This window comes from Falco punctatus (assembly GCF_963210335.1).
Source record: "Falco punctatus genome assembly, chromosome: 9".
NCBI lineage: Eukaryota > Metazoa > Chordata > Aves > Falconiformes > Falconidae > Falco > Falco punctatus.
Genome location: NC_137589.1, coordinates 11,199,117 through 11,226,627, shown reverse-complemented (window position 1 = coordinate 11,226,627; position 27,511 = coordinate 11,199,117). Strand labels below are relative to the sequence as shown.

The 27,511-nt window shown below is 42.2% G+C and overlaps 2 protein-coding genes across 6 annotated transcripts in view; both read right to left on the bottom strand.

Annotated features, from left to right (window-relative positions):
- The window catches only part of TSPAN14 (tetraspanin 14), a 47,737-nt gene extending 40,674 nt beyond the window's left edge, over positions 1 to 7,063 (bottom strand). The window contains exon 1 of the mRNA XM_080400923.1: positions 361 to 7,063. The gene's annotated coding sequence lies outside the window, so the exon portion shown is untranslated. The remainder of the gene's footprint in view (positions 1 to 360) is intronic.
- Positions 7,064 to 7,208: 145 nt separating this feature from the next.
- On the bottom strand, positions 7,209 to 20,312 carry PRXL2A (peroxiredoxin like 2A). Of its 5 annotated transcripts, none has more exons than XM_080400931.1 (6): positions 20,139 to 20,312; positions 13,789 to 13,968; positions 13,326 to 13,417; positions 9,041 to 9,181; positions 7,828 to 7,992; positions 7,209 to 7,692 (listed from the first exon to the last, which is right to left on the bottom strand). In XM_080400931.1, exons 2-6 carry the CDS (start codon positions 13,964 to 13,966, stop codon positions 7,594 to 7,596), a joined length of 675 nt encoding a protein of 224 aa, XP_080257057.1. In that variant the 5' UTR covers positions 13,967 to 13,968; positions 20,139 to 20,312; the 3' UTR covers positions 7,209 to 7,593. The 5 variants fall into 5 exon arrangements, with proteins under 5 accessions (XP_080257057.1, XP_080257056.1, XP_080257058.1 ...); XM_080400930.1 differs by having other exon boundaries at positions 20,143 to 20,310; XM_080400932.1 differs by lacking the exon at positions 20,139 to 20,312 and adding an exon at positions 19,872 to 20,012.
- Between the last annotated feature and the right edge of the window lie 7,199 nt (positions 20,313 to 27,511).

Here is a 27,511-nt window from a genome sequence, read left to right as displayed (position 1 = left end):
CGTCGCACCTCACAACGAAACAACAACTTCGCCTGAACTCCCAGAGGAAGCCTCGCCCGGCTTCCTTTAATGGACAAGGACAATGGCAGAGGCTCGCCATAGCCCCGCAGTTTCGGAAACTTGGGAAGCCTGAAGGCTGCTGCCCGCCCGCTCCCACGGCTGCCGGCTCCCGGGGGATATCGCAGGGGACAGCCGTGCTCCGGGGCGCGGGGGGTGGGCTGGGCTGTGTGTCAAAATGCCGGTGCTTAAAGACGGCGTGGGGAGGAAAGGGCATTCCGTACGGCGGGGACGCGGCGCGACCCCCGGGGCAGACGGCTGAGGGGGATGCCCGGGCCGGCGGCGGGGCGGGCAGGGACTCACCGGGGCAGCAGCCTGCTCGCTAAGTTTCGCCAAGTTGGGCGGAGGGCGAGGCGGCCGTCGGCGTAATAGGGGATCTCTCCGCTGCCTCAGCTAGTCCATGGACACGGCACGGCGGCGCTCCCGGACCTTCCCCGCCTGAGCGCGGCCGGCCACCAGCGCCGGGGGTGCCTCTCCGCCGAGCCGAGCCGCGCCGCCCCGCCGCTGCCGTGCGAGCGGACGCACGTCCTGCAGCCACGCCCGCGCGTAGCTCCGCTCCACACAAAGGGGAGCGCCAGAGGCCCAGCGCTCTCCCCGGACCGCTGGGCTTCCGTGGGCCGCTCCGCCTGCCGTGATCCGCGCGGGCGTCCCCCGAGCTGGCGATGGAGTGCCGGCGGCCCCCGAGGCCGGGCGGAGGCTGCGAGCGCCTCACGTTCCCACCGCCCCTTCCCGGCGGGCGACCCCCGCAGCCCCCTCCGGCGGCTCAGCTGGAGGAAGCCCGCGGCCGCTCAGGAAGGCTCTCGGCTTTTTTATTTGAGGCTCGTTTTCTGGTGGAGATGGCTGCGCCCCCCGCCCTGCGGAAGAGGCTCCGCCAGCAGCTCCGCCTCCGGGCCGGGCCGGCCACATCCGCGCTCCCCTCGGCCCCTCAGCGCCGCTTCCTGCTGCCGTGGGGCTTCGGCGGGAAACGGCCAGGCGCGGGCGCGCGGCGGGGTGAGCGGCCGGCCTCTACCTGGGAAGCTAGAAGGCGACGGAATAAAATAAAGCGAGCCTACCCTGAAGAGTATTTTGAAACTTTAGACGTCCTGGGGCTTCTAAACCTCTCTTTCGAGGTTGCTGGGAAGGCAGGAGGGGGCTGAGTCATGGGGTTTTTAAACCCATGTGGTGAGCAAGTGATGGCTCACACCTGAGGTGGCTGGGCCCGGCAGGTGGGGAAGCGCCTGCCCCGTCCCTGCCCAGCTTAGCTCCTGACTTCATGCACTGCTCCCGGGCCCTTCTTTCCCAGGCATCGCAACCTCCTGGCACAGGGAAGCACTTCTGTTGCTTTTGTTCTCTTTGTCAAATGTAGAGCAAAACTCTTTATACTTCAGCACCTGACTATGAATATACACTTGTGCGCGGGTAGGCAAGGTGAAGGCAGTTCAGCACCAGAGGTGTTGGGTACAGGCTGCCTCATATTCTCTGTGCTTCCTTCACCTGCTCCAGGCCTTGGACTTTGAGGACTTCCTCGTTCCCCTGAGCTCAAGAATTGCAAAGGCAGCAGCCACCCCACCTGGTGCTCAGCTAAAAGTGGAAAGGAACTGCTGAGCAATTAAACGGGGGTGGCTTAGTGCTTCTCTTGTGTGGTAATTCTTCACTAGGTCAAGGCTGACAACCAAAACTATGCTAGAATTACTATGTTGCAAACACACAGTTCCCCTCACCCACACCAATCTGAAGTCAGAGAAAGCAGATAGACACCAGTGTCACCCACCCACCGGCTGCATTATCAAGATTCCTCCTCATCTCCTACAGCAGTTGTTCAAAGAAATGTGGAGAGAAACAAAAAAATGTGTGTGTGTTGTAGACCTCCCCCAGCTTGCTCGAGGCTTCTCAGAAACCAAAGTAAAATGGAATTGACTGGTAAAGCTGAAAGAAGATGCTAGAAGAATCAACTGAACTTTAGGGAGGAGCAAAGTGAGTAAGGGGAGCTAGCAAAGGTCACTGGATGCCCAGGTGGTTAAAAGAACTAGAACAGATCCTTTTTCCATCTCAGAAGTACTTAAGTCATCTTACAGAGTCACATCTCCAGAAAGTCCAGAGCCAAGGCAGAAAGCTTCAGTGTGCTGCTTCTGTAAGAGGTAGGAAGATGGAGAATGCAATAGTAAGTGTTAAGATTCAGCAGGGGAAATGGGGAAATTTCAGGGAAATTCAACAGCTTTAGGATGCAAGGACTGTGGAATTAGGAAGGGCGTTTGGCAGTAAAGTAAGGTTCTCTGGCAGCTTAAAATAGTCTTGTAAAATGGTTTGTGTTAGCAGTCCGCAGAGTAGTTAAATTGACTGTGCTGCTAGCATGGAGATAGTTCGAACAACCGCTCTATGTCCCATTTATTTGCCTTTGACATTATCTCTGTTCTGTGTGCTTCGCAGTGTTGCCGAGACAATTAGGGTAAAAATGTCATCCATCACAAAAACATTAACTAAGTGCTAGGGCAAATTGGAAGACTTTTAAAAAATAGTAACTTTGGCAGTAAAAGGGTATAATAATACTGCAGGAATGAAAATGGAAAATCTGATTTTTTAGTGAACTCATGCAGGCCAATGTTAATGTATGGTTTGTCAATGCTTTTTCCTCTGACCACTACAAAACATTTCCTGAAATATGAATGACTCATTATGAGGACTAGCTGGTAGAAAATGGCATTACCTATTCACCAATTCCACTGTATCTGCTCAGCATCATTATTATCATCAAATAAAACTTTTTAGTGGAAGAAATTTCTATTTATGCAGGGAGGTTTCTGGAAATCAGAGTTAAAGTTGGAATTATCATGTGGTTTCGATAATTATGAGGCTAAGAGAGAAGAAGGTGCGCAGGGAAAAAAAGCCCACAGAAGCTACCGTGAGGCTTTAAACAACTTCAAAGACAAAGAAAACAGTACCTGGACCTAAAAGAGAAAGTAGAAATATTTCAGGGAAAACCTTTTTAACATTTTCGAGATAAATTACAAGAAGAATAAATTAGGATGGAACTACTCAGGTATCAAGTAAAATTAGAGTGGATTAAACTGAATCAATGATTTAACTTCATTCATCATGTCGCCACAAAGTTTACTCCGTCTCCCAAGCTCCCTCTGCCGCTATCAGGTGGCTATTGCACCTCGCTGCTCCAGCTCCACTACATCGAGGCTTTGACGGAGCTTTGTGGGACAAAGCAAGCCACTCACACGCTGGCAGTATTTAAAATTAATGTTACTAAAACATAAGACTCACTGTACAGTGAGTCTGTTAATAATTTATTCCCTCCACACTCATTTAGAAATATCTATATACCACAGACTGTATCAGAAACTTCCTTTAAGTTGCTTATTTTACAGAGAAAATGTCCGTACAAGTAAAAAGATCGCAGGAGCAGATGTATTTTCTAACAGCTTTCTTCTAGCCTCATCGGAATCTATAGTGGTCTCCTCCTGGCATCTTTATTATGCAAATCTTACTGCACAAAAAACCCACGGGTTTACGGCTGACCTTCATTTTGGCTGGGGTAGCAGTGACATCCAGCGGTTCAGAGAAATAAAGAAATTCGCTCATTCTTTCCACCACAATGCACGGCAGGAAACGCATCAGAACATAGCAGGGATCCCTTGTCATTCCCTTCTTTGTGGATATTCGTAAATGGCACCAACTGCAGGCAGTTTGACAGCCGTGGGTATGGATAACCCACACGGGGAAACAAAAATGCGGAACAGGAAATAAATAGAAAACATCCCCAAGGCAAGCCATCCTTCTAATGGCTTTAAAAGGACACCGCAAGTACAAAATATAATTGGTATTTTTAAAAGTTCCAGTAAAAAAGAACCTTCCTATATTACACCTACCCCATTGACTTCACAGCATTTTCCTTCTTAAAAAAAACAAAAAAAAACCTATTTATTAACCCTCTTTTTGTATGGGGAAACAGGGCAAACAAAGAAGGGAAATTTGATTGAAGAGAAATTGCTACGGGGGAGTTTTGTTTCTCAAGCCTAGCCTAAATAAACTTTCAATTATTAGAGTTTCCACTAACTAGCTGAGTGTTGAACTGTGATGTGATAGTTGATGCACTGAGAAGTGATTTAGACTTTGTGCACACGTTGTGCTTTATAAGGGAAAAAAAAACCGAATTAAAACATTAAATGCATATCATGAACTGGGCCAGCAGAGGTAGCTGTTGGTACTAAAAAATCAACAACTATGACAGTTTTGTTCAATGAACATTCCTCATCTGAAGAAAAGCTTTACAACCAGTCAGACCTTGCCATCTCCAGCACTGAAAATTCACTTAGAATTTGTTAATCCTTTGCTATTTTGCTGTCATTTTTATTTGACACTGCCCATTTCCAGTTGCTGTTAACTGTTCCAAGCTCCTAGTCACTGGGTACCTTCTATCCTCTCCATTTGTATTTTGTCAATGTAGAGTTCCGAAAGATGAGTCAGCTCCAAATAATCCCAAGGTTGGCTAAAAAAAATTATCAGATTTATCAATAACAATTCTTCAGAACATTTTCAAATGCCATTTGGACCTTTTGTTAACTCCAAATTTTGACTTATCTCTGAAAGACAAGGTTGGAAAACTTTGAAATGTGGATAAGCTTACATAATTTTCAAATCAAGAAGTACACTGTCCCACTAGCTGTTTATGGGAACTATCAGTGTTAACAGCAGGAAAACACACTCTCCCAGACCTAGATCTGACATGGTTACCATACATCAGCCTCTGCTGAAGCTGAGCTTCACAGAGCTGAAAACCTTAATCTCCGTATTTTAATAAATACTTTCCAAAGAAAGCTTCTCAATGTGGTAGGTGCTTTATACACATAAATATATATATATCTCCTTCAAAAGGACTTCACAGGTCTTTCTAAAATATTTCTACGCTAAAGGAATATTTCATCATGTTGTAGCATTAGGGATTTGTATATTTAACAGCTATTATGTTTTAGCTAAACATGCCAAATGCTGGACACGATGGCTTGCTGCTTGTTTCCAAAAATAACAAAACACAGCCCCTTTGGGTGGGCTAACAGCAGAGCCGCAACACCAGGGCATCCATGTCATCGTTTAGGACTTCCTGTAGTCTGATTGAAAGAACTGGCAGCCAGCTCTATCAAAGTGGGTGGAATTCAATTGCATGTACACAGCATTTTAAGTAGATGCTCCCCAGATTTGGCAGGTTCTAAAGGCACTTTATGTTAAATTCCTTGGAATCTATCTGGCTTCCCAGATAGATTCATTCTCCATTCAGCCCATTCTCCAAGGACTGTTTATGCCTTTCGTACTTAAATGTTTATGTGCAATGTATAAGCAGCCCTTGGAACAAGGCCTGAGAGCCGGGTCTAAGATCAGTACCTTCTTTGCCTGCGTCTGTGCAAGATGTTTTCTACAAATAGCAAAGCTCTACCAATTTCCACTGGGAAGAAAATGCAAAACTCTATAGGAGCCATGATCCAGATTTCTCCTCCTATTGTGAGAAAGATCTTTGTTATTAGTAGCATCTTGCAACTGTAAGAAACAGTAGCTCACACCACACCCATTTCTTTTAGCATCTTTTGTGTTTCCTACCACATGCCCTCCAAACCTGCTGACGAAGGGACACTTACACAATGCTTCAAACTGCATATTTGCACAGAGCTTTAGGTGCCTCGTGTCAGGCAAGAACTCATGATACACATACTTACTTTCACTGGTAAAACCTGGGACAAAAAGCCTTCAGGCACAATTCCTTTATTTCACGGAGCAAACTCTCAGAGGAGCCCACCTCCAGTCAAGTCATTTCATGTCTTTGAACACCCAACAGCTTTTTGACACCATCTTACAGACATACTTACCTGGGCAGCTCAGAACATGGACAGAGACAATACATGGTGCCTTGCACCTGTCCATGGCTCCTAGAAGAGCCCTTATGAAGTCCGTATCATGTAGTTAATATGTTCTAGACTCTGCTGCTCTACTCTCCAAACTCCTGTTCTTTCCCCCCATCCTCCAAAACAGTCAAACCACAAATTTCTGCTGACAGCTGCATGCATTGAGCCCAATTTCCATTTAGTTTTTAAACAAAATATTTTCATGAACATACGAATTACTCAAAATTCTCACTGCTAGGGGTGTTTCAGGGAACTGTGAAGAACAGACTCTGAAGAGCATATACTTTTAGTTAACAATAGTTCTGCCTGGACACAAATATTATAAAAAAAAAAAAAAAAAAAAAAAGAGAGGTCAGGATTTCATCCATAATGATGCAGTTTTAAAGCCTACGTAACTGATTTAACACAGAACAAAGCCAAGCCCCAATGTTTGTGAAGTTTTAGAGCTTCTGGCATTGTAGGTTTCATGGAGTCAGTGTCATGTTTGACCATTTTTTTGCACCCAGCTCAGTAATAGAGGCAGATAGGCACTGGCACACAGAACAAAAATAGCCATATTACCAATGTTTCAGAGGTGCAAAGTATCCCTGCCCTCAGATACATGAAGGTTTCATTAATTTTACACTCAGAAGAAGTCACAACAGCTGTTTGGACTGACCTGCTGCTAGAACAAAAAAAGCCTTCCCTTTAATTCTTCTGCTAGCTTAATACGTTCTAGCCTGCATATTTTTCCAATTACCTAGCCTTTTACATACACCAGCTAACAAAGGATATGCAACACTTGATAATCCTTTTTAAGTGGAATGTTAAAGATTTGTTCAGACTTTGAAACATCAGCGTATTTCGAAAATTCACATTGTCCTGTTCATACTTCAGTCTAGGTACACATATTTGGCTATGCATCGTACTGGCTCTCATGGATCATATTGTGCAACACTACCCACATTTCTACTGCAGACTCAAGCCAGGATGGAAACTTTACCCAGACTGCTCTGTGATATTGTTCCTTTTTCTTAGAATCTTAAACACAAGAAGGAACTTGCCCTCATCACAGTTATCTTCTGAAATGAACACTAGATGTCTTCACCCTTTCTTGCAAGGAATCACACAAAGACCTGGAAGAACTAGAGCCAGCAGTTAACTACCAAGAAACTTACTGGGTGGCATGTCTTGAATGCAGAATCTCAGAATAATCTAGAGGAGTGACAAGATTTAGTCTTCTAGAAACACAGATGTGTCTACACATTAATGAAAAAACAAAAGGCAATAGCGTTTCATTTACATAGAAGTTTTATTATCCTTCAACCTCAGCTGGTACTGCATTACTCCAGCCTTAGCAGATTTTGCTCCCCTAGGTAGACAAGTTTTCAACCGACTGTCTCTGACTGAAAACATCTAGGCTAGGTCAAATTTTAGACCCAGCCTTTCATTAATACAGTCAGACACAAAAGAGCAGTTGAAATCCTGACCACCTGAAAGGCTGCAAAACAACAAAACAAAAAAAGATCCAGGAGGATTTTCATAATTTGATTAGAGATTAGAGAATCTTTCCTTTGCGCTGATCACTAGTTAAGAAGCAATTAAACTGCATGTTCAAGAAACGGATGCACTCTACATTTCAAGCTGTGATCAGAAACATGTGCAACTAATTTTCCACTTATGAAGCTTGTGGGTTTATCTTCTCAGCAGCTTCAAGGACAGATGGAAGGCTGACTTTGTCTCCAAATTCTTTCTCACGATGCTCCAGTAAAACACCCTAGTTGAAGACACAAGAGAGAAGTTCATACACTAGTATCCCCATGGGAGAACAACTGACCAGCACCTGAACAATTCCAGAAAAGAAACTTGGTCTCACAGGAGGCATAAAAGCCTCCTAGACGGCCTGCAGTACCTGTCTTCCTGCCCCAATCACATATACTCCTCCCAGGGTGAATCCTTCCCCTTCTAGGTTACCACTATATCCACTTCTCCAAGCACGGAAGAAATTTTGCCAGACTCCAAAGCGGAAGAATCCTGACATCATCATTTTTCGTCTGCGTGGACCATAGAAGCCTTTCTGCAGGGAAACAGAAACTCATCTCAGCAAACAAAGTTAAAAAGACTTTTCCTACCAAATGAAATTCAGGAAACCAGCTGATCCGGTATCCAAGAAAGGCTGCAACACACAAAAGCTAACCAAGCATATCTAAAAAGAAATTGCACCTGAACTAACCTCTTTAACGCAATACCTGACCATTTACCTCCACACAGCCAGCTAGTGGTACTGCCACCATTCATGTGGATTTTAAGCTAATCCACATTTATTTAAGCCCCATGTACATCCATATCCCTACTGCTGACAACAAGGGTTCTTTGCGCTAAACATATTTTTTCTTGTTTTTGAAGTATGGCAATAAAAATGCTGGTAAAGAGATAACAGTGGTGCCAAGTCCTTGAAACTTTATCAGCCATCTGTTTTTGGTTTTGTGTGTGTTTGTTTTTTATGGGATTTTGCGTTTGGTTTTTTTTTTATATCACAATGATTCTTTCACACAGGCAGAGTGAGGAGGAAAAGTAAAGGTATCTTTCTAGTTGATTTTGAGAACTATGTATTCTTTTTCCTTCAGAAGCCAAATGATTTCTAAATGCATCTTCTGGGTTAAGGAGTAAGCAGGGCTGTGGTTTTCTAGGACATGAGATGGGCAATACAGCATGTGCCAGTGCACTGGGACAAGCCACATCACTGCAATTTGGCCTGTACATCATGAATTAATTATTTCTGTCAGCTTCACACCTTGATTCATACACCATAAACACCAGCAAGTCACACAGCCATTGGAAGAAAGAATAAATATTAATAGGCCATATTGTTTACCTGTTAAAGGGGAGGGGAGGAATAATGCTGCAACAGCATGTTATCAGTGCACAGCTACAGAACAGTTTGTAAGCTGAGCAGGATATATATATATATAGAAAAGCAAAGCTAATTAACTTCTTAAACTACAATGCTACTAAATCCTTTTTCATTGAGACCACATTCTATCTATATTATTTATACAAGGTCTTCAAAGAGGACATTCAACAGCTTGTTTTTAAACAAAAGGAGAACACTGACTTCACTATACCTTTTCATCCAGAAAGATTTCTCCTCTGAAATAATGCTGGAAATCCTCCACTTCAGTCCCTATCTTCTCTTTCACAACAGCATAGAGAGGGACACCCAGCTTGGACAGCTGAGGTTGCAGAGAGGAGAGCTCAGAAGCCTCCTAAGAAAGTAAAAAAGACCCAAACATGTCAGGCAGTAAACGGAGGTTGGAAAGCTTCACCTTGAACCTCAAAAGCATCAGAAACACACGTAAATTCTAGCTTGAGGCACAAAGCAGAAACAGACCTGTAAATCAGACATTTAAGCTAGTTCTACTCTTGGGCAGGTCTTCATTAAATTTACTAAAATTTTTTTCATTAAGCACGGAGGGAGATTTTTTTCAGTTTACTGGATAAGATATTAAAATCCTGAAGAAAACGTATTTTTAACTCAAAGCTGCAGATACACCTTGCCTGTAGCTAGGGCTACAACTATCTTTTGAAGTGTTTACAGAACAGTAAAAAGATACTGCCTGCACTTCGCTTAACTTTCTTCCAAGGCCAGAATTTCTAATTTTTTTCCAAGTAGAAATACACCTTATCAGGCTTTTTGCAAAATATTTAGAGGGCTCTGTGCAAGAGCAGGCTATACAAGTCTAGAACAAGTAATGGAGTGAAGATGTACTCTCCTACCTAGATCCCCCAGCAAAAATAATCAGGGAATTTCTTCACACACCTTCAGTATTCCAGAATCATAGAATCATTTAGGTTGGAAAAGACCTTTAAGATCATCGAGTTCAACCATTAACCCAGCACTGCCAAGCCCAGCACCAAGCCACGTCCCCAAGTGCCACATCTACACGGCTTTTAAACACCTCCAGGGAACGCGACTCCACCACCTCCCCGGGCAGCCCGTTCCAGTGCCTGACCACCCTTTCGGTGAAGACATGTCCCCTCACACCCAATCTAATCCTCCCCTGGTGCCACCTGAGGCCGTTCCCTCCTGTCCTGTCCCTTGTTCCCTGGGAACAGAGCCCGACCCCCCCTGCCTACAGCCCCTGTCAGGCAGCTGCAGGGAGCGATAAGGGCCCCCCCGAGCCCCCCCCTCTCCAGGCTGAACCCCCCAGCTCCCTCAGCTGCTGCCCATAAGACTGGGCAGACCCTTCTGCAGCTTGTTGCCTTAAGAAACTTAAAAAAGCACTACTGCTTTTTCTGGTGAATAAGGGAAGTATAAGGTGTCACTGCTCATCTGCTGGGTTTTTTTGTTCTGCTGAAGGAACTCCTGCTCCCAAAATTTGCGCAAAGACCTCTGAGGTTTCCAACAGATTAGAGTACGCATTGAAACTATGTTTCTTCTCATCTCCAGTGGAGAAAGGCCATTTTTACTTGACAAAACTCCCACAAAAAACTCCATGCTTTGAAAAGTAGACACAGTTTACAGGACCGTCCCTTAGCCACCTAACCAAAAAGCCTTAACTCAAAGGCTTGAAGGACATTAGAATTTAGCGAGTATCAAGCAGGAGACAGATAGGGGTGAACAAACAAGAGAAAAGATATTAGAGAAAGACATCAGTAGGTGAAAGGGTAAGGGCAGCTTTCCAGTCCACTACTCTTTTTCAGAAGAAATTAAGAAGGATGCATCAGCATCACAACCAAACACTGAGTAGTGAGTGGTTGGAGTTTAAGGATCATAGCTTATGCTTGTTGGATCTTTCCTCTCTTTTCTTAAAAAACTGGTAATTATTTATTTTCTGTTTTCCCCTCAACAAAATGCCTTATGATCTTCCTAAAAGGGAGGTTAATGACAATTTTACCTGGCATTTTTTATACAGTTCAAAACTCTCATAACAAACAAACCAAAAAAGATCTGTATTGGAGCCTAACATGTTTGAGAACCGATGTTCCAATGGGGTGCCCTGTAAAGCCACAGTCTCTAGACAGTGAGCAATACCATCAAACCTTGTTTAACCTTTTGGAGAAAGGCACTTCAGCAGTTTGGTGGGGTTTATTTTAGGTCTTCCTGCTTGGCTTTTGGGAGGGGAGAGAGCAAGAATGATGTAAAAGCATAGTTAAGTTTTAAAATTCTCAAGAGATTAGACTCCAAGCAGCATCTTGGGACTAGACCTGGTTTGTTTTTCTCTACCGCTATTTAAAATTGATATAATAAGACAAAGCAAAGTCTATTTTTTTTTTTTTTTTTGTGGGCAAACTGTATCACAAAAAAGCTGTGCAGCCTTATCATGGGGCTGTGACCATTTCATTTAGTCTGTGCAACTGTTCCCTTCTTTTTGTAAAAAGCAGACAAGCACACCCTAGCAGAGTACTTTCTCTCTCCCCCAAGCAGGGACAACCCAAAAGAACAATTCCCATTTCACTTTGTCGCTCGGACAGTTCAACTGTGGCTCTTCTGCTACTTCAGACTGCTTGAGTTGATACCTACAATATTTAGCAAGCCCATGGCACTTTCACAATGACTGGAGTACTGGATCGCTCCACAGCTGGCTCCAGACTATAAGATGTACAAGTGCAGTCCTGTTAAAGTATCTTAAATAACAAAAAAGGAATCTGACAATTTAGGATGTAGATGATAAAGATAAAAGACACCGTATTTCTTAAATCTACAGGCCTCAATTCTCAAGGATCCAAGGGCATCATTCCAGTAGGATTTCTGAGATCCTTTATAGTAGATAATGGAAGCAAGTCCTCCCACTGGTACCAGGCCGGTGATCTATAAGTTAAAATAGCCTCTTTTCTATGCCACCACTGTGTCCAGGGAAGTACATATTCCTTCATGGTGCTGTCAAAAAGGACAAAGTTCAATATCTTTTCCAAGGTGTAAGATGGCAGGAAAACAGTATATTTTGTCTCTTGCAAAAAAATAAAAACCTATCGCCTGCAGGTTAACAGGTATGGCAAGTCACCCGTACTCAACCATTCTACCAGCTCAAAGTCAGTGACAGTGGGGAAATAAGCTGCTGTCACACTATAGAGAAAAATTAACAGACCAAAAAAAAAAATAAAATGCAACTGAACTGTTCCTAGGAGAAAAGCAGGAGTCAACTCACAAAAATGCTTTGAATATACAACAATCAACAATAAGTTCACTTTAGACAATTTAAAAGCTTTTTCAAACACTTTCACAGTTAAAATACAAAATTAGTCTTTGCCCTAATTAGCTGATCAGTGCTGTAACTGCCTCTGTTTTGGCATTTTTTTTGTTTGGATTTTTTTTGTTGTTTTTTTTGCTGTTTTTAAAGTTTTGAACCAAAACCAAGAATTAGAAAATTAAATTTCTCTCACCTCAATTTTTTCTGGAATAAGAAAAACAACAATTGTTTGAATTTTGTGCTTTATTTCTATTTAGGTGGTTAGCATTAAAAATATATATATAAATAATTAATGAATCCCTGTCTGTATGCAAAAGCCACAGTCAGGCATTTAGCGCGTTCTCCTCCTGCCTACGCTACACCTGTTCAGAAAGCAAAGTACTTTAATCTTTAACCTTCCATGAATGCTACACATACTTAAGCAGTTACTACTGATGGGAGCGGATTCCTTAATTAAGTGGTTGCAATATTAATTACTCCATGTTACAGAGCGGTGAGTAACAACATAATAGCTATTTTTCCCCATAGCTATGAGAAAAATAATGTGCAAGTTATGGCTGTTCTTAGGCACATGGTATGTTCAGATTATATTTTAAGTGTCTCCTTGTGCCTCCACGCAAGGAGCCTAATGCCAGCTTCGTGTTCCAACCCACCTTGTTATGGAACAGTAACCCCTTGTCTTCAGACTCCTTACTTTCCTGCTTCACATTCAGCATTCAGAACAGCAAGGGACTCCTCTTTATGCACTTGTTTTCCTTGGGGTTTTGTTGTTTGCTTTTTTTTTTTTTTTTTTTTTTTTCTGATGAGCTTTACCTGATGGCTTTCTGCCAGTCCAGTCTGGGGCTGCTTTTGACCAGAAACTACCTGGCTTACAGAGATTTATTTTGGACATGTGGAACACAACTAGCTCATAAGACTCATTACCAATCGGATTTTGTGTAATCTCCCTTTCTAATTACCATGGCCTAGGTCTGGCAGATGTAAAAATCACATAACCACTACCTTCAGAAGGAAAATGCTCAGAACCTAGACTATACAAACCACCAAAGAGAACTAAGTATGCTGTTAGCTGGTGACAAGTTTGGGCTAGGAAACAAGACCTTTCAGATATCTCAGATGTATTTGATGACCATCCTACTCACCACCTCCCTTTACTTAAAGGGAATCTGTGCAAGTAGAGCTCAGCTCTCCCTAATTAATCCCCAAGCCCAGCAAGTACCTCTCTGCACAAAAATCATCCAGGTCTTCGCACAGCCATGATCACTGCACCATTCTTCTTCCATAGTTCTCCTGCTTTGAATGTTCTTTGTTCTGTTTATGCAGGAAGAAAGCATCAACAAAAACTTCAGCCATTCTTGTTTATAATGATTAAAGCTTTAAGGAGCAACATAGAACACCACAAAAAATTCCACATTCAAACACAGTTCTATATAAAAAAGAAAAATTCTATATGCATAACAGGGTATTATTACTTTGCTGATTTTTAAAAGTGTGTCATGTTTCATCCAGAAATAACAGCTTTTGATTGCTTTTCCTTCATCAGAATTATTGGCTATTAAGACACCCAACTAAGAGTTATAACTAGGAAAGACTAAGAAAAACTCTTCCAACCCTGGCCTTACAAACATTCTTATAAAAGCCCAGTTACTGAAGAATGTGGGCTAAAACATCCATAATCTTACCTGACCCCAAAGTTTTTAGCTCTATCTCCTCCAAAAACTCCAGTGTAGCCTTTTCTGGCTTGGACAAAAACAAGTCAGTATTAGCAAGGACAATCCCTGTCACAGCTGCACCGATGGCTCCAAGACCAACAGACCACATGCCCATGGTGAAGATCCCAAAGTCAGGCAGGAAGGACATTTCTGGAAAGAGAAAGAAACAAGCAGTTCTTAAACTGGACAACAATGATCCCAGACAAAGAGGAACTGGATTAAAAAAACCAACTAAAACCTCACACAGATATTTTTGGTTTGACTGTAGACAATCTGTATATGTGGATGTATTGGAGGGAGTAATGTTCAGTTATCATTTTCATGCTTCTTATTTCATTTACCATCATTAAGTGTTAGGTTTTCATAAGATACATTACCTCTAAACTGCTAGTGTTAGATAGCAGTTTTATTTTATGTGATCTTAATTTGAAAATTTTTTTTAATTAACTTTTGCAGTTATATTGTGGTGGACTTGGTGGTTGGACTTGACGATCTTAAGGGTCTTTTCCAACCTAAATAAATCTATGATTTATTAATATACTCAACTGGGTTTTAGAAGATCTAGATTACATTCCAGTTCTGTGCCTGACCCACACCAAAACTATTAACAAGATAATCTTGCCTTTTCCAGCTACTGGACTCACAAAAACATTAATGATTAAAGTGCTTAGTTGCAATGAGGAGAAAGATGATTGAAGTATACATGTGTAATAAAGAGCATCTAACATGATGACCTTTATGATAGCCAGTAACTTAAATTATTACAGTATGACAGTGGTAGAGTTTTTTAGTTCATTTTTTTTCCAAAAAGAAACGTTTGTAAAGTAAATGTTTCCCTCTCCCCAATATATATTTGTGCAGTTTACAACTATACCACAGAAGAATTAAAAAAAAAAAACCCACCAAACTTTTTATCTGGTTCACCATAACTGGTAACCTTTCCTGTTCCTTACAGTTCACCACTAGAACCAAAACAGGCACCAAGCCAAAAAGCAGAGACCATCAGTCATGCCTGCAGACAGAAATATGTAGACTTGCAACCATTTTATTAGACACAGTGATCCAACATTACAAACATGCCTTGGACAGCACCTTCTACATACTAACCCATTTCCACTCTTGCTAAAGAAGATATGACATCGGGAACAAACAACTTAAACTCACACCCATCAGTTAGAACTGATAACATTGCAATGGAAGCCATTATATACACGTTTCCAAGTCTTAAAGTACAAACATACTTCTTGTTACCAATGACTCCGGTTCGGTGGCAGTTTTGTTTAACTGTCATCCATCCACAAACACCCTACAGCCCAATCCTGACCCTTGCACATGTTTCACAAGCCTGGAAAGATCTGCCAGCCACCTTCCCGGGAGGCAGTACCAGTTAAGAGGATGCAGGAAAGCACACTTAGCCCTGTCTCATGGACAAAATTCAAGATCCAGCTCTGAGCAACAACTGGTACAAGAGTCATTGGAGTTTTGGCAGTATAAGAAGTCAGTGTACACTTACATCACAGCAGTTATGTGTTACAAAGGGCTATAGATTTGCAGCCACCCAATTTTAGTATTACACAATACAGAGAATCAAATTTTTTCCAGAGCCATCTGCAAAACCCTATTCCCTGACAAGACTGTTTTGGTAAATATTGCTGTCTGTATATATTTTTGTATGGCAGAGGTCTTTTTTCTATCATAAATATAGGAAAATATTACTATTTTGAACTGTGACTGCAATAAACCAGAGACACACTTAGTATTTATCCCCACAGCTAGCTGTTGCCAGAATTCAGAAAGCAAGAACTAGTAGCTCCTCGCTTTTGTGCCTAGGATTTTCTGGGAGAAAATCCCTTTCCATCCTTAAAACTAGCTCCAGAATACTACTGACAAACAAATACAACCAGCTGCTTACCTGCAAAAACAGCTAGAAAGCATTTGGTTGAAAAAAGAAAAGGGAAAAAAAAGAAAAAGATTGTTTTGTTCTTTTAACAGTGTACTTGGCTCCAAGGAAGGCAATATCACAGTATCTAGAAATGTGAGCAAGCCATGATCCCAAGCAGGAAACAAGGCCAGTCTACACAAACACAACACAGATAAAAGAACAGATTCTACCCCACCTCACTTATTTCCAACCAAGGGAAACTTTCCTTGACCATATCTGCTTTTTCTACATTTTATCAAAGTCATAATGTACTGACAAGTTTTTGGTATCTGCCTTTCACTCGTATCAGAGGTCATCCTGACTCCAGCCTTAGGAATAATCAAAGTGTAGTTCAAAATGTATTGCCATAATGCAGCAATATCCTCGTGTTAACACTTAAAATCTCTGTGGCATACTCAAAAGGCTACAGCCCTGCTGCCTCCCAGAGCTGGATTATTCAACTATTTTTTGGACTTGGATCTTGTCTGGTAAAGAACTCTTTTTCTCTTAATTTTTTAAATTATTTTTTAAAAAGTAATTAATTAATTAAAAAAAGAGAAGGGAGTAAAAACCAAGTATTAATCCCTTGTGCATGTCATTTGTATATACAAATGCTATGAAATCTGTGGCAACTGATTAATGAGTGGATCCCCCATAGCTTTTTATTGGCATTATTATCATTGCTAAAAGCCAGCTTCCTCTCAGTTGTAGCTGAGAGAGAGATCATTAAGCGTAGTCAACACACCTTTTTAGTTCAGAGGGACTCTTTGATGTCCCCTCAGTGACAAAAAAAACCCAAACCCCTATTCAAATATGCAAGATCTTTTGCTATTTAAGTAAATAAGGGAATGGAAGAAGCAGCTTTGCATGGTGATACTGAAATTCCTCTCCTTCTAAGCAAGCACCATGGTGAGCCACTCTGAATAATATGCATGGGAAAGAGCCACCAGGATTATTAAAACATTTGCTAAGACAGGCTGAGCCCCAACATATCTATGTCACTGAACCCCATGTGAAGAGATGAAATGCAAAACAGCTGAGCATTTGCAACTAGCAGTTTCGTTTCTGTTTAGCTGCCGTTTATTAAGGAAATCTGAAGCTCCAAAAAACTTCACAATCCTCCACCCCACCTTAAAACACAAATGCTACCACCTTGCGATCCAACTCTATGAACTTTTAGACATGAAATGGCAATGCACAGTAAGAAAATACAACAAAGCATCCCATAATCCATAATCCATGAGGAGAATATACAACAGGGCATCCCGTAAGACTTTAACATTCAGAAGCAGGCACTCACCAGAACCCATGCAGCCTGCACAAGCATCAGCCACCACCAGCTCCCCCTGAATGCAAGCGCTGGCAAGAGAGAAGACAAACTGCACTGGCAGGCAGGACCAGGCAGGAGTCCAGCTCTTAAGCCTGGTGGACCAGACCCAGTTCTCAGCGACTTTGAGCAATACATGCCACAGTCACCCTGCAACAGTTACGAAAGAACGGCTGTCCAATCCACAGCAAGACTGTTCTAAATGTATCTTAATCATTTAACTTTTTTTTTTTTTTTTTTTTTTTTTAAGCAAACACATGGTTACCCTCTTTATGGGGTGGGTGGGTACAGGGAACAGGAATTACACAAAGCTGTTTTGAAGCTGGGAACACAGCACTAAACTTTTAAGATTTGCATGATAAACTGTGTGCTTCAAGTCTGCGTTTTTCACAAGTAGTATTTTCCCAATGTTTCGGCTTATACTATTTCTAATCCCCACACACATGCACACTACATGCCATTACAATACAAACAACCCTGGAAACAATTACAAAGCCTGCACAATGTTGGAAAAAAGTTTCAATATAGAGGCTGTACTGGTGAGTTAACCCAGCATTTCTATGCTCTGTTACTTGCTTTAGTGGTAACATCCTTTTGCTGAAGAACTGCATTTTTTCTAGAACTATCACATCTGCAGGCTCTCAACCCTGCTAAAACCTCCAGCAGGGAACCAGCACTTCTCTTTACAGAAAGCAGAGGCCAAAGTAAAAAGGAAAAACATCTTTTTGTGTTTTTGTGGTGACCACACGAGATGTTCAAGATCACAGTGAGTAATTTTATAGTCTATTAGTACTCAGCTACCCAGAATTTAAACAAGCCTAGTCTTAATCCTTTTTGAAGTGCCAGTTGATGGTCTTCACTTTGTGTCAAGACGACCAGTTTAAACATGGCTTTCTAGATGTCTCATTTCCCTTCCACCTACAACTGGAGAAAAAATTGTCATGAAGGGGATAGCTATCCCTAAACATTTATTTTAGCAGTGTAAACATGACCCATTGCAGCTGTGTCAAAAATCTGGAAAGCCTGTGTTTTCAAGTTGTCAGTAAAACTCAGGGTAGCACACAGATTTCCTCACATACTTTTCCTAAGACGACAGTGGAGCAAAAGTGGAAACACTCAATGGGTACTTTCTCAAGCAAGATTGCACCAACACATATACCCTAGTCTAAAATGGCTTTGACCATTGCTTATTATTCCCTTCTCTTCTGCTGCCAACTACCCCAAGACATTCCATATTAAGCTTAAAAATCTTTCAGAGCTTTGTCACAACTTGCATACCCCAAACAAGTTGAGCTGATTATTTTTTATGAGACATTCTCCCCCAAATGAGTCATATGATTACAAATATATTTAGTCCCGTAAAGAAAATTTACAATTCACAATAACCTGGTAACATGCTCATCAAGATTTCATGAGCTTTTAAATACCATTAAGGATGACAAAATACAGCATCCTGACCCATCTTCAAGATTAGCCCTGCTTTAAGTGGGGATTTGACCGAAGAAACTTGAGAGGTCCCTTCCAACCTAAACTGTCCTTTAAATGCAAAAAATCAACACACAAAGAAGCCTCTTAACATTTCTGATGGTATGAACGTAATTTTCACAATGTGAAGGGATTTTTGTCTTTTCACCATTGTAAAGATCCTGTAAATTCCTTGTGTTGAGAGTAACGGGCATCTTTTTACACTTCTTCCCAGTCTGCAAATGTTTCATTACTCCAGTACAAAACAGCTCTTGACTTTAGCTGAAGGGAAAGTTGCTGTGTCAAGCACCCAAACCACACTCCTTCCTTTGAAAGGAAGTTAATTGTTAGACCAAATAATCTCCCCCATTCTGAGATTTTTTTAAAGAAACCCAACATCTCAACAACCCTTTTCTTTTGAGCAAGGGAGAGCAAAGAGCTATGGCCCAACGCTTTTGGAAGTCTTCCAGCTCTCCAAATGTATTCAGAGGGAACTGGCAGATAGATACCATGTAGGGGAAAATTCACATCTCTGCTCGATCAACAAAATGGAGATACCATGGAGACAGGAGGAAATACCTTGAGCACAGAACTGCAAAAAGTCCTTACGTGAAGATAATACTGGCTAAACTCACTGTGGGGTCTGCTGGGGACCCAGAGCAGGACAGCTGCAGGCTGCAGCGATGGGGAAAGAAGGGGAAGGCCAACAGACCCACTAATGGTGCAAATCAGTGCTCACTAAAAACACAGGGACCCAAGTGATACACGGCAGCAAGTGGTCCCTCCCGTTCCAACCCAGCCATAACTCCTGCAAATCCAAACTTAAACTACTTTCCCATCTTTTGGGACCCTTAGGCCTCTCTTGTATTTTAACTTCCACATTCCTCACATTCCCAACATTCCTCTTGCCATTCCCAACAGCACAATTATTCATCGCTAAAAGCAAAAACCCAAGATGATCACTACACATTTCAACTCAAACCCACAGGGCAGGGGATGCTCTATGCATAAGCCAGGCTGTAACTCACGGGAAGGCCAGTCTGCTGGTACACCCGGCCAGGAACCTTCCCCACCGCCTGGCGGCCCTCAGCCGGCCCGGGGAGATGCTCCCTGCGCTGAGGCCGCTCCAGGCTGGTGCTTCAAGCAGCCCGAAGGCGCGGTCAGGGCGTTTCCTCAGTCCGAGCGGAGCGATCGCACCTGAGGCTGGACCACAGCGGTAGGAATGACGCCAGAAACGGAGCACGGAGCCTCTTCGCCGGGCCTGCTGCCCTGCTTACACCCAGGTTAAGTTACACGGCAAACGGGGATGCACCGAAACACTCAGTCATCACCAGGAATGACCTCATCAGGACCGCAGGCTTCAGAGGTCGGGGGAAGCTGCGGGGCTCGGCCGGCGCGGAGCTGCCCAGGCCACCGCGGCCCTGCAGCGCGGAGGGGTGGCGCCCCACGCCTGCCCTGCGCGGCCCGCGGCGCTGCCGCCCCCGGCCCCCACGCCTCGGCAGCCGCTGCCTGCGGCGAGGAGGCAGCGCAGCCCCGCGCCGCTGCGGGGACAGGCCGCCCGCCGCACACCCCCCCCCCCCCCCCCCCCCCCCGCCGGCCCGCACTCACTCACACTGCGACCCCGCACCGCGCCGCCGCCGCTCCCGCAGGCCACATGCGGCGCCGGGCACCGCCCCGCTGCCCCCCGCGCAGGCCCAGCTGCGCTGGGTGCCCTTCGGCCCGGCGGCGCAGGGGCTTATATCCCCGGCGTCAGGGACGGGCTGCGGAGCAACCTCTCACTGCCTCCCGGGACCTATTTTTCCCCACTCGGGATTTTCTTAGCTTCTGACAACGCTAAGAAAGAAACGAAATATATGCTAAGAGACAGCACTTAAATATACTTAAGGCACCCCCCACCCCCCCCAACTTAATGACTTAAGTCTAAGAATGTAGTGAGCTTATCATTCCAGTACTCTGATTAATGGAGCACTCAGAATGCTTACATATATTGCATTCAAGAATATACTTGTTCAGAGAATCCAGCCAGTAACATGTCACAACATCATGTAACGAATGCGCTCTTCAGTTGCTTGTGGTCATTAGGCACTGCTCCAGCCAGAAACCCAAGGGGACTCATCTTCACTACCTTGGGACTGTTTCCTGAGGTCTCCACTTACCTGGCACTTAAAATAGTGAAAACCAAAAACAGTAGTAGCAGTGACAGCACAGTCTGGCCAGTAACAACAGCAGCTCAGGACAACGAATGCCATCTTTTTGATGGTACCAGAGAGTCTACATTCCAAATGACTGAGAGCCACTGGTTTTCAGCATATCCCAAACTTTTCTAGACCAAATGGCCTTTTCTGACCTCTCTCTTAATTGGGAGTCACTGGCCACTCTGGTTAGACCTGCTCAGTTTACTTCTTATTTGCAGCTTATCTTCAGCACATGCCTTTTTTTTGAGGAATCTCACCACAGAACAAGTTCTCTAACTGGAAGCAACAACAGCCTTGGGATTCTGATCTAGCACTGATCAAACTGGAGGCGACAACATGCCACTTGTGGTGCGATGCTTCAGAGACCATCACCTGGAAGCCTGCCTGGACACCCCGGCAGAGCCCTCTGAGCCCAAGCCCAGCGGCTGGCTGCTCGGTGGGCACATTGCCTTGCCCCTACAGGAGGGCACAGTGGCCCTGCGCTGCTGGAAAGCCACACCGACTGGCGGCTTTACAAGACACAGCCCCGTGGCATCATGTGGCTTAGTACACGTCAGAATGGCACAGTCCCAGGCAGCTGCAGGGAAAAGATTTGGGGTCTTCTTGCCCGAAATTGTGGTAGCTATGCTTTCATCTATACATGTGCTTTTACAAATCAGATGGATTCTAAAAAGCACTGAAGTCACTCAGACTTGCCAGCAATTAAAAAATAACCTAAGGAAACTTCATGGCAGAAACAGCATTACCAGACTACCTGAAAGAGCTGGGGAATCTGGCAGGACTGAAGGGTTTGGGGCTCCTTTTCTTCCTTGGAAATATATGAAACCAATTAATATCTGTATTTTTTCTCTAACCAATGTGGGAAGGGTCTCTGCCAATACCAAACATAATAGGTTAAAGGGGCTTTATCACCATTTCTGAAATGCAGTCAAAGTTAGCGTATACATAGCTTTGCCACTGTGACACAGCAATCTTCGGAAAAACACTACAACAAAAAACTGACTGATGAATTTTTTCAGCCATGATCATGTAATTAAAACCCTGATTTCTGCAGGCTGTCAACATTCTTCTCTTCTGAATTTTATAATGGTTGTGGCTTCAGCTGTCAACATTTGGCAATGGTAGAATTGCAGCTCCATTATTTTTGTTGTCATGGTAAGCACACAAAACAAAAAGCCCATTATTTTTTTCTTAAGCAAGAAGTTACACCTCTTAACTATCTGGCATCTGGTCTTCACGATGCAAAGGCAGCCAGTATTCCGCGGGGGGGGGAATCATCTATGAACCTATGACAAGATGAAAACATCTTTTTTTAAAAAAAAAAACATTCTTTGCTCTGGGTAGGAGTCCATTACAAGGCATCAGGCAAGAGCAATAAGCAGTTAATCACAAAAATTACTGACTTCATTTGTCTCTACTGTAAAAATGAAAAATGCAGAAAAATCTGAGCCCATGCATCTGGATTGCATCAGTATCTTCCTACTTCACAAAGCAGTGAAATCCCTTGAATGCATGCGCACTTCTAGTAGATGCAGAACTCAAAGGAAAACGGTGTCATGAAAATACTGGAATCTAACCTTCTCTTGACTACATCTCCAGAAAAGTCTGCTTTCCATGAAAACCTACTGTGTTGCATAACTGGAGTTGCAGCAACAATTATTTTGTCCTTATTAGACTAACCTTGCCTTTACTGCTTCAGAAAGTTATTGAGATTTTGGCAGGGAAGTCAAATGGAAATTTCACTTCTTTGGTTTTCTGGTTTTGCCACTGGATAAAATCATATGGTAATTGATCCATAGTAGTTCAGGTTTTCCATACACCTATTCAGATGTTATTCTCTTATGTTTCCTCTTAAAAAAAAAAAGTGAACAATAAAGTCCCTAACACACATGAAAAGAACATTTCACAAAGCAACAGGCACCAACATTTTATTTTCTAGTTCTCAGGTTTTGAATAGTGTTCTTAAAAAGCACTATTCTCTACCTGCTTTCCTAATTCAATTTTATAGCAGTTAAACTGACTGAAGAGGATCAGTCTGTAAACTGCTAGTATATCAGTTAATTAGATTTCCCGAGCATGTCTGTGCATAAGTCACCCAGCATGCACTGTATCAGTATCTATGCTAAAACATGATTTAGCATTACGAAATTTTCAATTCATGTACAGAATGACAAAGCTGTGTGTTACTTCAGAAGTTAATTATTTCTATTTCTTGTCAGATCATGCTTCCATAGATCAGCTTTAGACCAAGGGCGTTGTTAGACAAATGGCTTATACTAAACAAACTGTCTTTTCTATCAGGAAACACGAGATCTCAAAAGCAACCAGGAAACAAGACAGTGGTGGGCTAAGGCAGGATCCAGGTCCTACAGTAGTAGAGTCTGTAGAAGGGTTTCCAGACTAACTGAGATTTTCAATATTGAGCCACTAAGACTGGGTGCAGATAGACAAAAACACCTCTTGAACTTTTCAGCCATGTGCTTCTAAAGGCATATCTACACAGATGCAAACTGGCATAGATTTCAACTAGACCAGGCAAAAGTAATCTCCTGTTTGGAGGCTGTACGATGCATGTGGTAGTGTTTTCAACCCCATCCTGATCCTCAGGAAATAAAAGCACCAGTCTGTCCACAGCCAGTCTGGACACAGGATCTCAGATTTATCTTAAGGTAGATCAGGGTGCAGTAGGCACAGAAGAAACCGAAGGACCTACAGGTCTTTTGAAATCAGTTTCACCCACATGAGCAGTTCACAGTGGGACACCAAGAAGAGATTTGTGCAACACCCGCCATCTGGACAGGAACAGGAAGAAAGAATTAGCAAGTCTTTTTAACTGCTACACAGATGCTTATAACAAATCCCCCTTGGCAATAGCCTACTAAACAGTGAATCACAGAAAAACCTACCATTTAGAACAATACAATAGATAACTAAAGCCTTCGGAAAGAGTAGATGAGGTCATTAGTCCTCTCTGTCCATCAGCCTTTTAATATCTTTACGTCAGGCAAGTGTAATTAAAGCAGAATTGAATCTCAGTGGCCTATAGTTTTTCTTTGTCCTGTTTACTGCAGTGCTAGCTATATTGTTATTCTATTTGAATTTTTTCTTTTTTTCTCATGCTAGGTAGGACATCGAGGCCTAGTAAAAAAAGTTATTTTTAATGACTATTCAAGCACTAGAAGAACAGTAATCAAGTTTCAGGCTCTATAAGCAAAACCAGGCTCTTGAACATCCCAAAATACCCATATTGATAGCACTTCTGCAAGATCAGGACATCAGAGGAAAACAGTCATTCTGCAGTGGTTCTGGTTAACCACCCAGTACTACACAGTTGTTCTTAAAATCCAGGCAGCCAACATGTTCCTAAGCTTTTTCTCTTTCAAGTTGTTGGGGCAAAACTGACCTGTTAATTCCTTACTATAGACTTCAATAGTAGTTACACACCTTGCAACCCATAGAACTCATCAGTAAGGGACAAGGCTGCTTGTGTCACTAGTACAGCTAAATAGTGTCCTACATTGTCCTTAAGACAGCTAGTTTCTATAGTCCGTCAAGTTGGTTGTATGTAGCTAAAAAAACAGGTGTATTTTTTTATGTAAGTGTGTAAAGCTTGGAGATGACCAATTTTGTAAAGTTCAAAATAACTTGATTTACTGGTTGATTTAGCTGTTATTCAGAATTATTTGTTCAAGCACTAAGGAAGAAAACTGGGCCTCCTCTAACACATTTGAGCTTCTCCAGTAGTAGATGAGCTGCTTTTAATATTTAAAATCTGAGAAAAAAATTCCATGATCTCATCTGTTGAAAGAACATTCAGGTATACAAAAACGAAATAACCCTGCTATTAGAAGTGTTGATGCCAATTTGCTAATGTTGATAGAACCTGGCTACAGACTCAAATCTACATGCCAGCTAACCTCAGTTGCAACTTCTGGTGGTAAGGTGATAGAGTAGTTGGGCACAAGTAAACTTCTTATCAAGCAGAGTTACAGCCACACTCCAACCATAGCCTTAGAGGTAAGCTCTTAATCCTCTTGCTATGTTGAACTATTTGCCTGTGATATCTCCTTGTGCTAGAGCAAAATACAAATGTTTTACTATTCAAATTTCAACACTGCATATCTGTTCTTTCTTTTAGCATTTATTCTTGTCTTTATACAATACATCAACCTAGGAAGGGCCACAAACTATGTATTTCGTATTTTTGATGTATGGTTTCCAATTAAGTCTTTGTGAACTTTATTTTTAAGGGGTTGTGCTGAACAATTTGTACTTCCTAACTGTCGTCACAACAACCTGAAAGAAAAACAACGTAACAAAGCACCAAAGGCACAATCACCAAACATCTGGAAATGAACTCTAATGACTTAAACTGACAAAGGCATATCTCATGCAGATAAATGCAAGAGAAAGACATTTTACTAAGCAAGGTACCTTTCAAGTCCACAGCATCACTTCTGCAAGTTCCATTTCCTGAAACATATGTGTTACTGTGCCTTTAATAGGAGTGTGAAGGGCTTCCTGTAACATTCCCAGCAGAATACATAATTAATTCACGAGGAGTCTTCCCAGAACCAAGTTACATTTCATGTCACTCTTTTTGGTGATGCTAGTTTAGTCACCGAGCCAGAACTAGAAGTTCACAAAGACATTATATAGATTTTGCCTGAATATTTTGTTCAACAGCTAAAGCTTGTCAAAGCTAGCAATTAGTTTAAGGAATATAACTTTTCTCTAAGTTAAAAAAAAAACAACAAACACACACAAACAAGTGTAGTGCATACCTAAAATGGTTGAGTAGGGGGTAAAAATCAAGTACTTTGTGGATACACCATTTTATTAAGTTAAAAACCAGCATAATTTTAATAGATTTTGTTTCCAGCTCTTGATTTAACTAAGATTGTATTTGGGTGATAAGCAGTTAACAGTGGGATGGAACAGTGGGTAGTGTGAAATAGGGCACTGACAACATCAAATTCTTTTAAGGTCAACATTTGCTATGTTGCATTACCAGAAAAGCATTTTTAAACTGGTGACCGATCACGTATCTTACGGCTTCAGCTTAAAACTCAAGACTTTTGGGAGAGAAAGGAGGCTGCTTAGACAGGTAAAAGGGGGAGTGGAAAAGCTAACTGCATTTCAACCCACAGCTCTTCAGGAAATGATCTGTCATGCCTCATTCCCGTGGTTTTACCATGACGATCCAAGAACAGCCACAGAAACAAAGCTGGCACCCTGAGATTATCTGGCAAGTATTTTTCTGCTTACGCCAGCTATTCTATTAAGACAACCTGTAGGGGCTCTGGTTAGCTAAAGCTGAAAAAACACTGAGAACAGAGTTAGTGAAATCCTTTTGTGGGATCTTTATTAAATTACAGGTTTTCACCTGTACTAAGAGAGAGATTATAGGCTAAAAGATTTATGGGATGTGAATGAGAGTCACTTCAGCTGGGAGAAGACAGGTGAAAAAAAGATGACTAAAGGTCTACCAAGCCAGATGAGCAATACCCTAAATGCTAAATAGGGAAGGCAGTGAAACCCAGAAATAATTCTGAATTGTAGCCATTAGGCTCACATGGAAACCATTAGTTGTGTTTTTATTGAATCAGGGGAAGCCCTAGGTAAGCGTATTAAAGATGACTCAGAAGGGGTTCTGAATTGAAGCAATTTCTAAATGCAAGAAATGCCAAAGAAAACTATCATCAAATACTGCAGGCTAAACTTTGGATGAAATGTACAGTAAGGAACATTTTATTTCCACTTGGAATTAAGTTAGTATTCAGGCTTACTCCAATCCATTTTTTTTAAACTATTGCTATCAAATTATTCAGCTTATCAAGAACCACAAAAGAGATCCAAGTTAACTACTTAAAAACAGCTCCAATTCCCAGTTCATTGGGTACATACAGCCAAATTCTCCCACAGAAAGCAGGAATCGGTAACTCCCCTTCTGTTACTCTAGGGTTCTCTTTCACTTTCAAAAGAACAGTAGCAAACCATGCACACATGAACACAGACTGACAGCTTATCCTTCCTAGGACAGCATTTCCTCTGTATGCATGTGAGGAACTACTAACACAAGGAAGCCTAACATAGGCTTTTATTAGAAATGCTTGTTTTGTTAAACATGAAGCAAAGCTAGACGGAATCTCCATGCTGTAACTAAAGAAAACCAGTCTAAAGTATGTAGAATTGAGAAATAACGTTGCTATTGCTGCAGTGGTTCTCCAGCTAATCTCTAGTTACAAAGCACTTACGAAAAAGTTGCAAGTGCCAGGTTGGATGGGGCTTTGGGCAACCTGGTCTAGTGGAGCTGGTAAGGCAGGGGAATTGGAACTAATGATCTTTAAGGTCCCTTCCAACCCAAACCATTCCATGATGCTGTGATGACTTCAAATGACATAGCTCACTGGAGATAAAACAGACTTCACAGCAATCAAGCTTCCTCAATGTTGATACTGAATTATACTTAATACTACTACCCAGGTTATCTTGTAGATAAAGTGGTAGTCACTGTGACCATATGTTACGTCTTATCTGATCATCTGCTTTAACCGCCGTATGATTATTTTGTGCTGCACCCTATAATTATCTTCTGGTATTTTTGACCTGTGTTTTTATTCCCAGATTTTGTAAAATATTAAATAACAACTTCTTGTCACTGTTTAAGTAGAGCACCTTACCAGAATGAATGGCCTGCAGGATAATTTCCGCTACCCCAAGTAAAAAACAATTGTTTATAATTATTAAAAAACCAAATATATGCAGCTTACAAATCAACCAGTT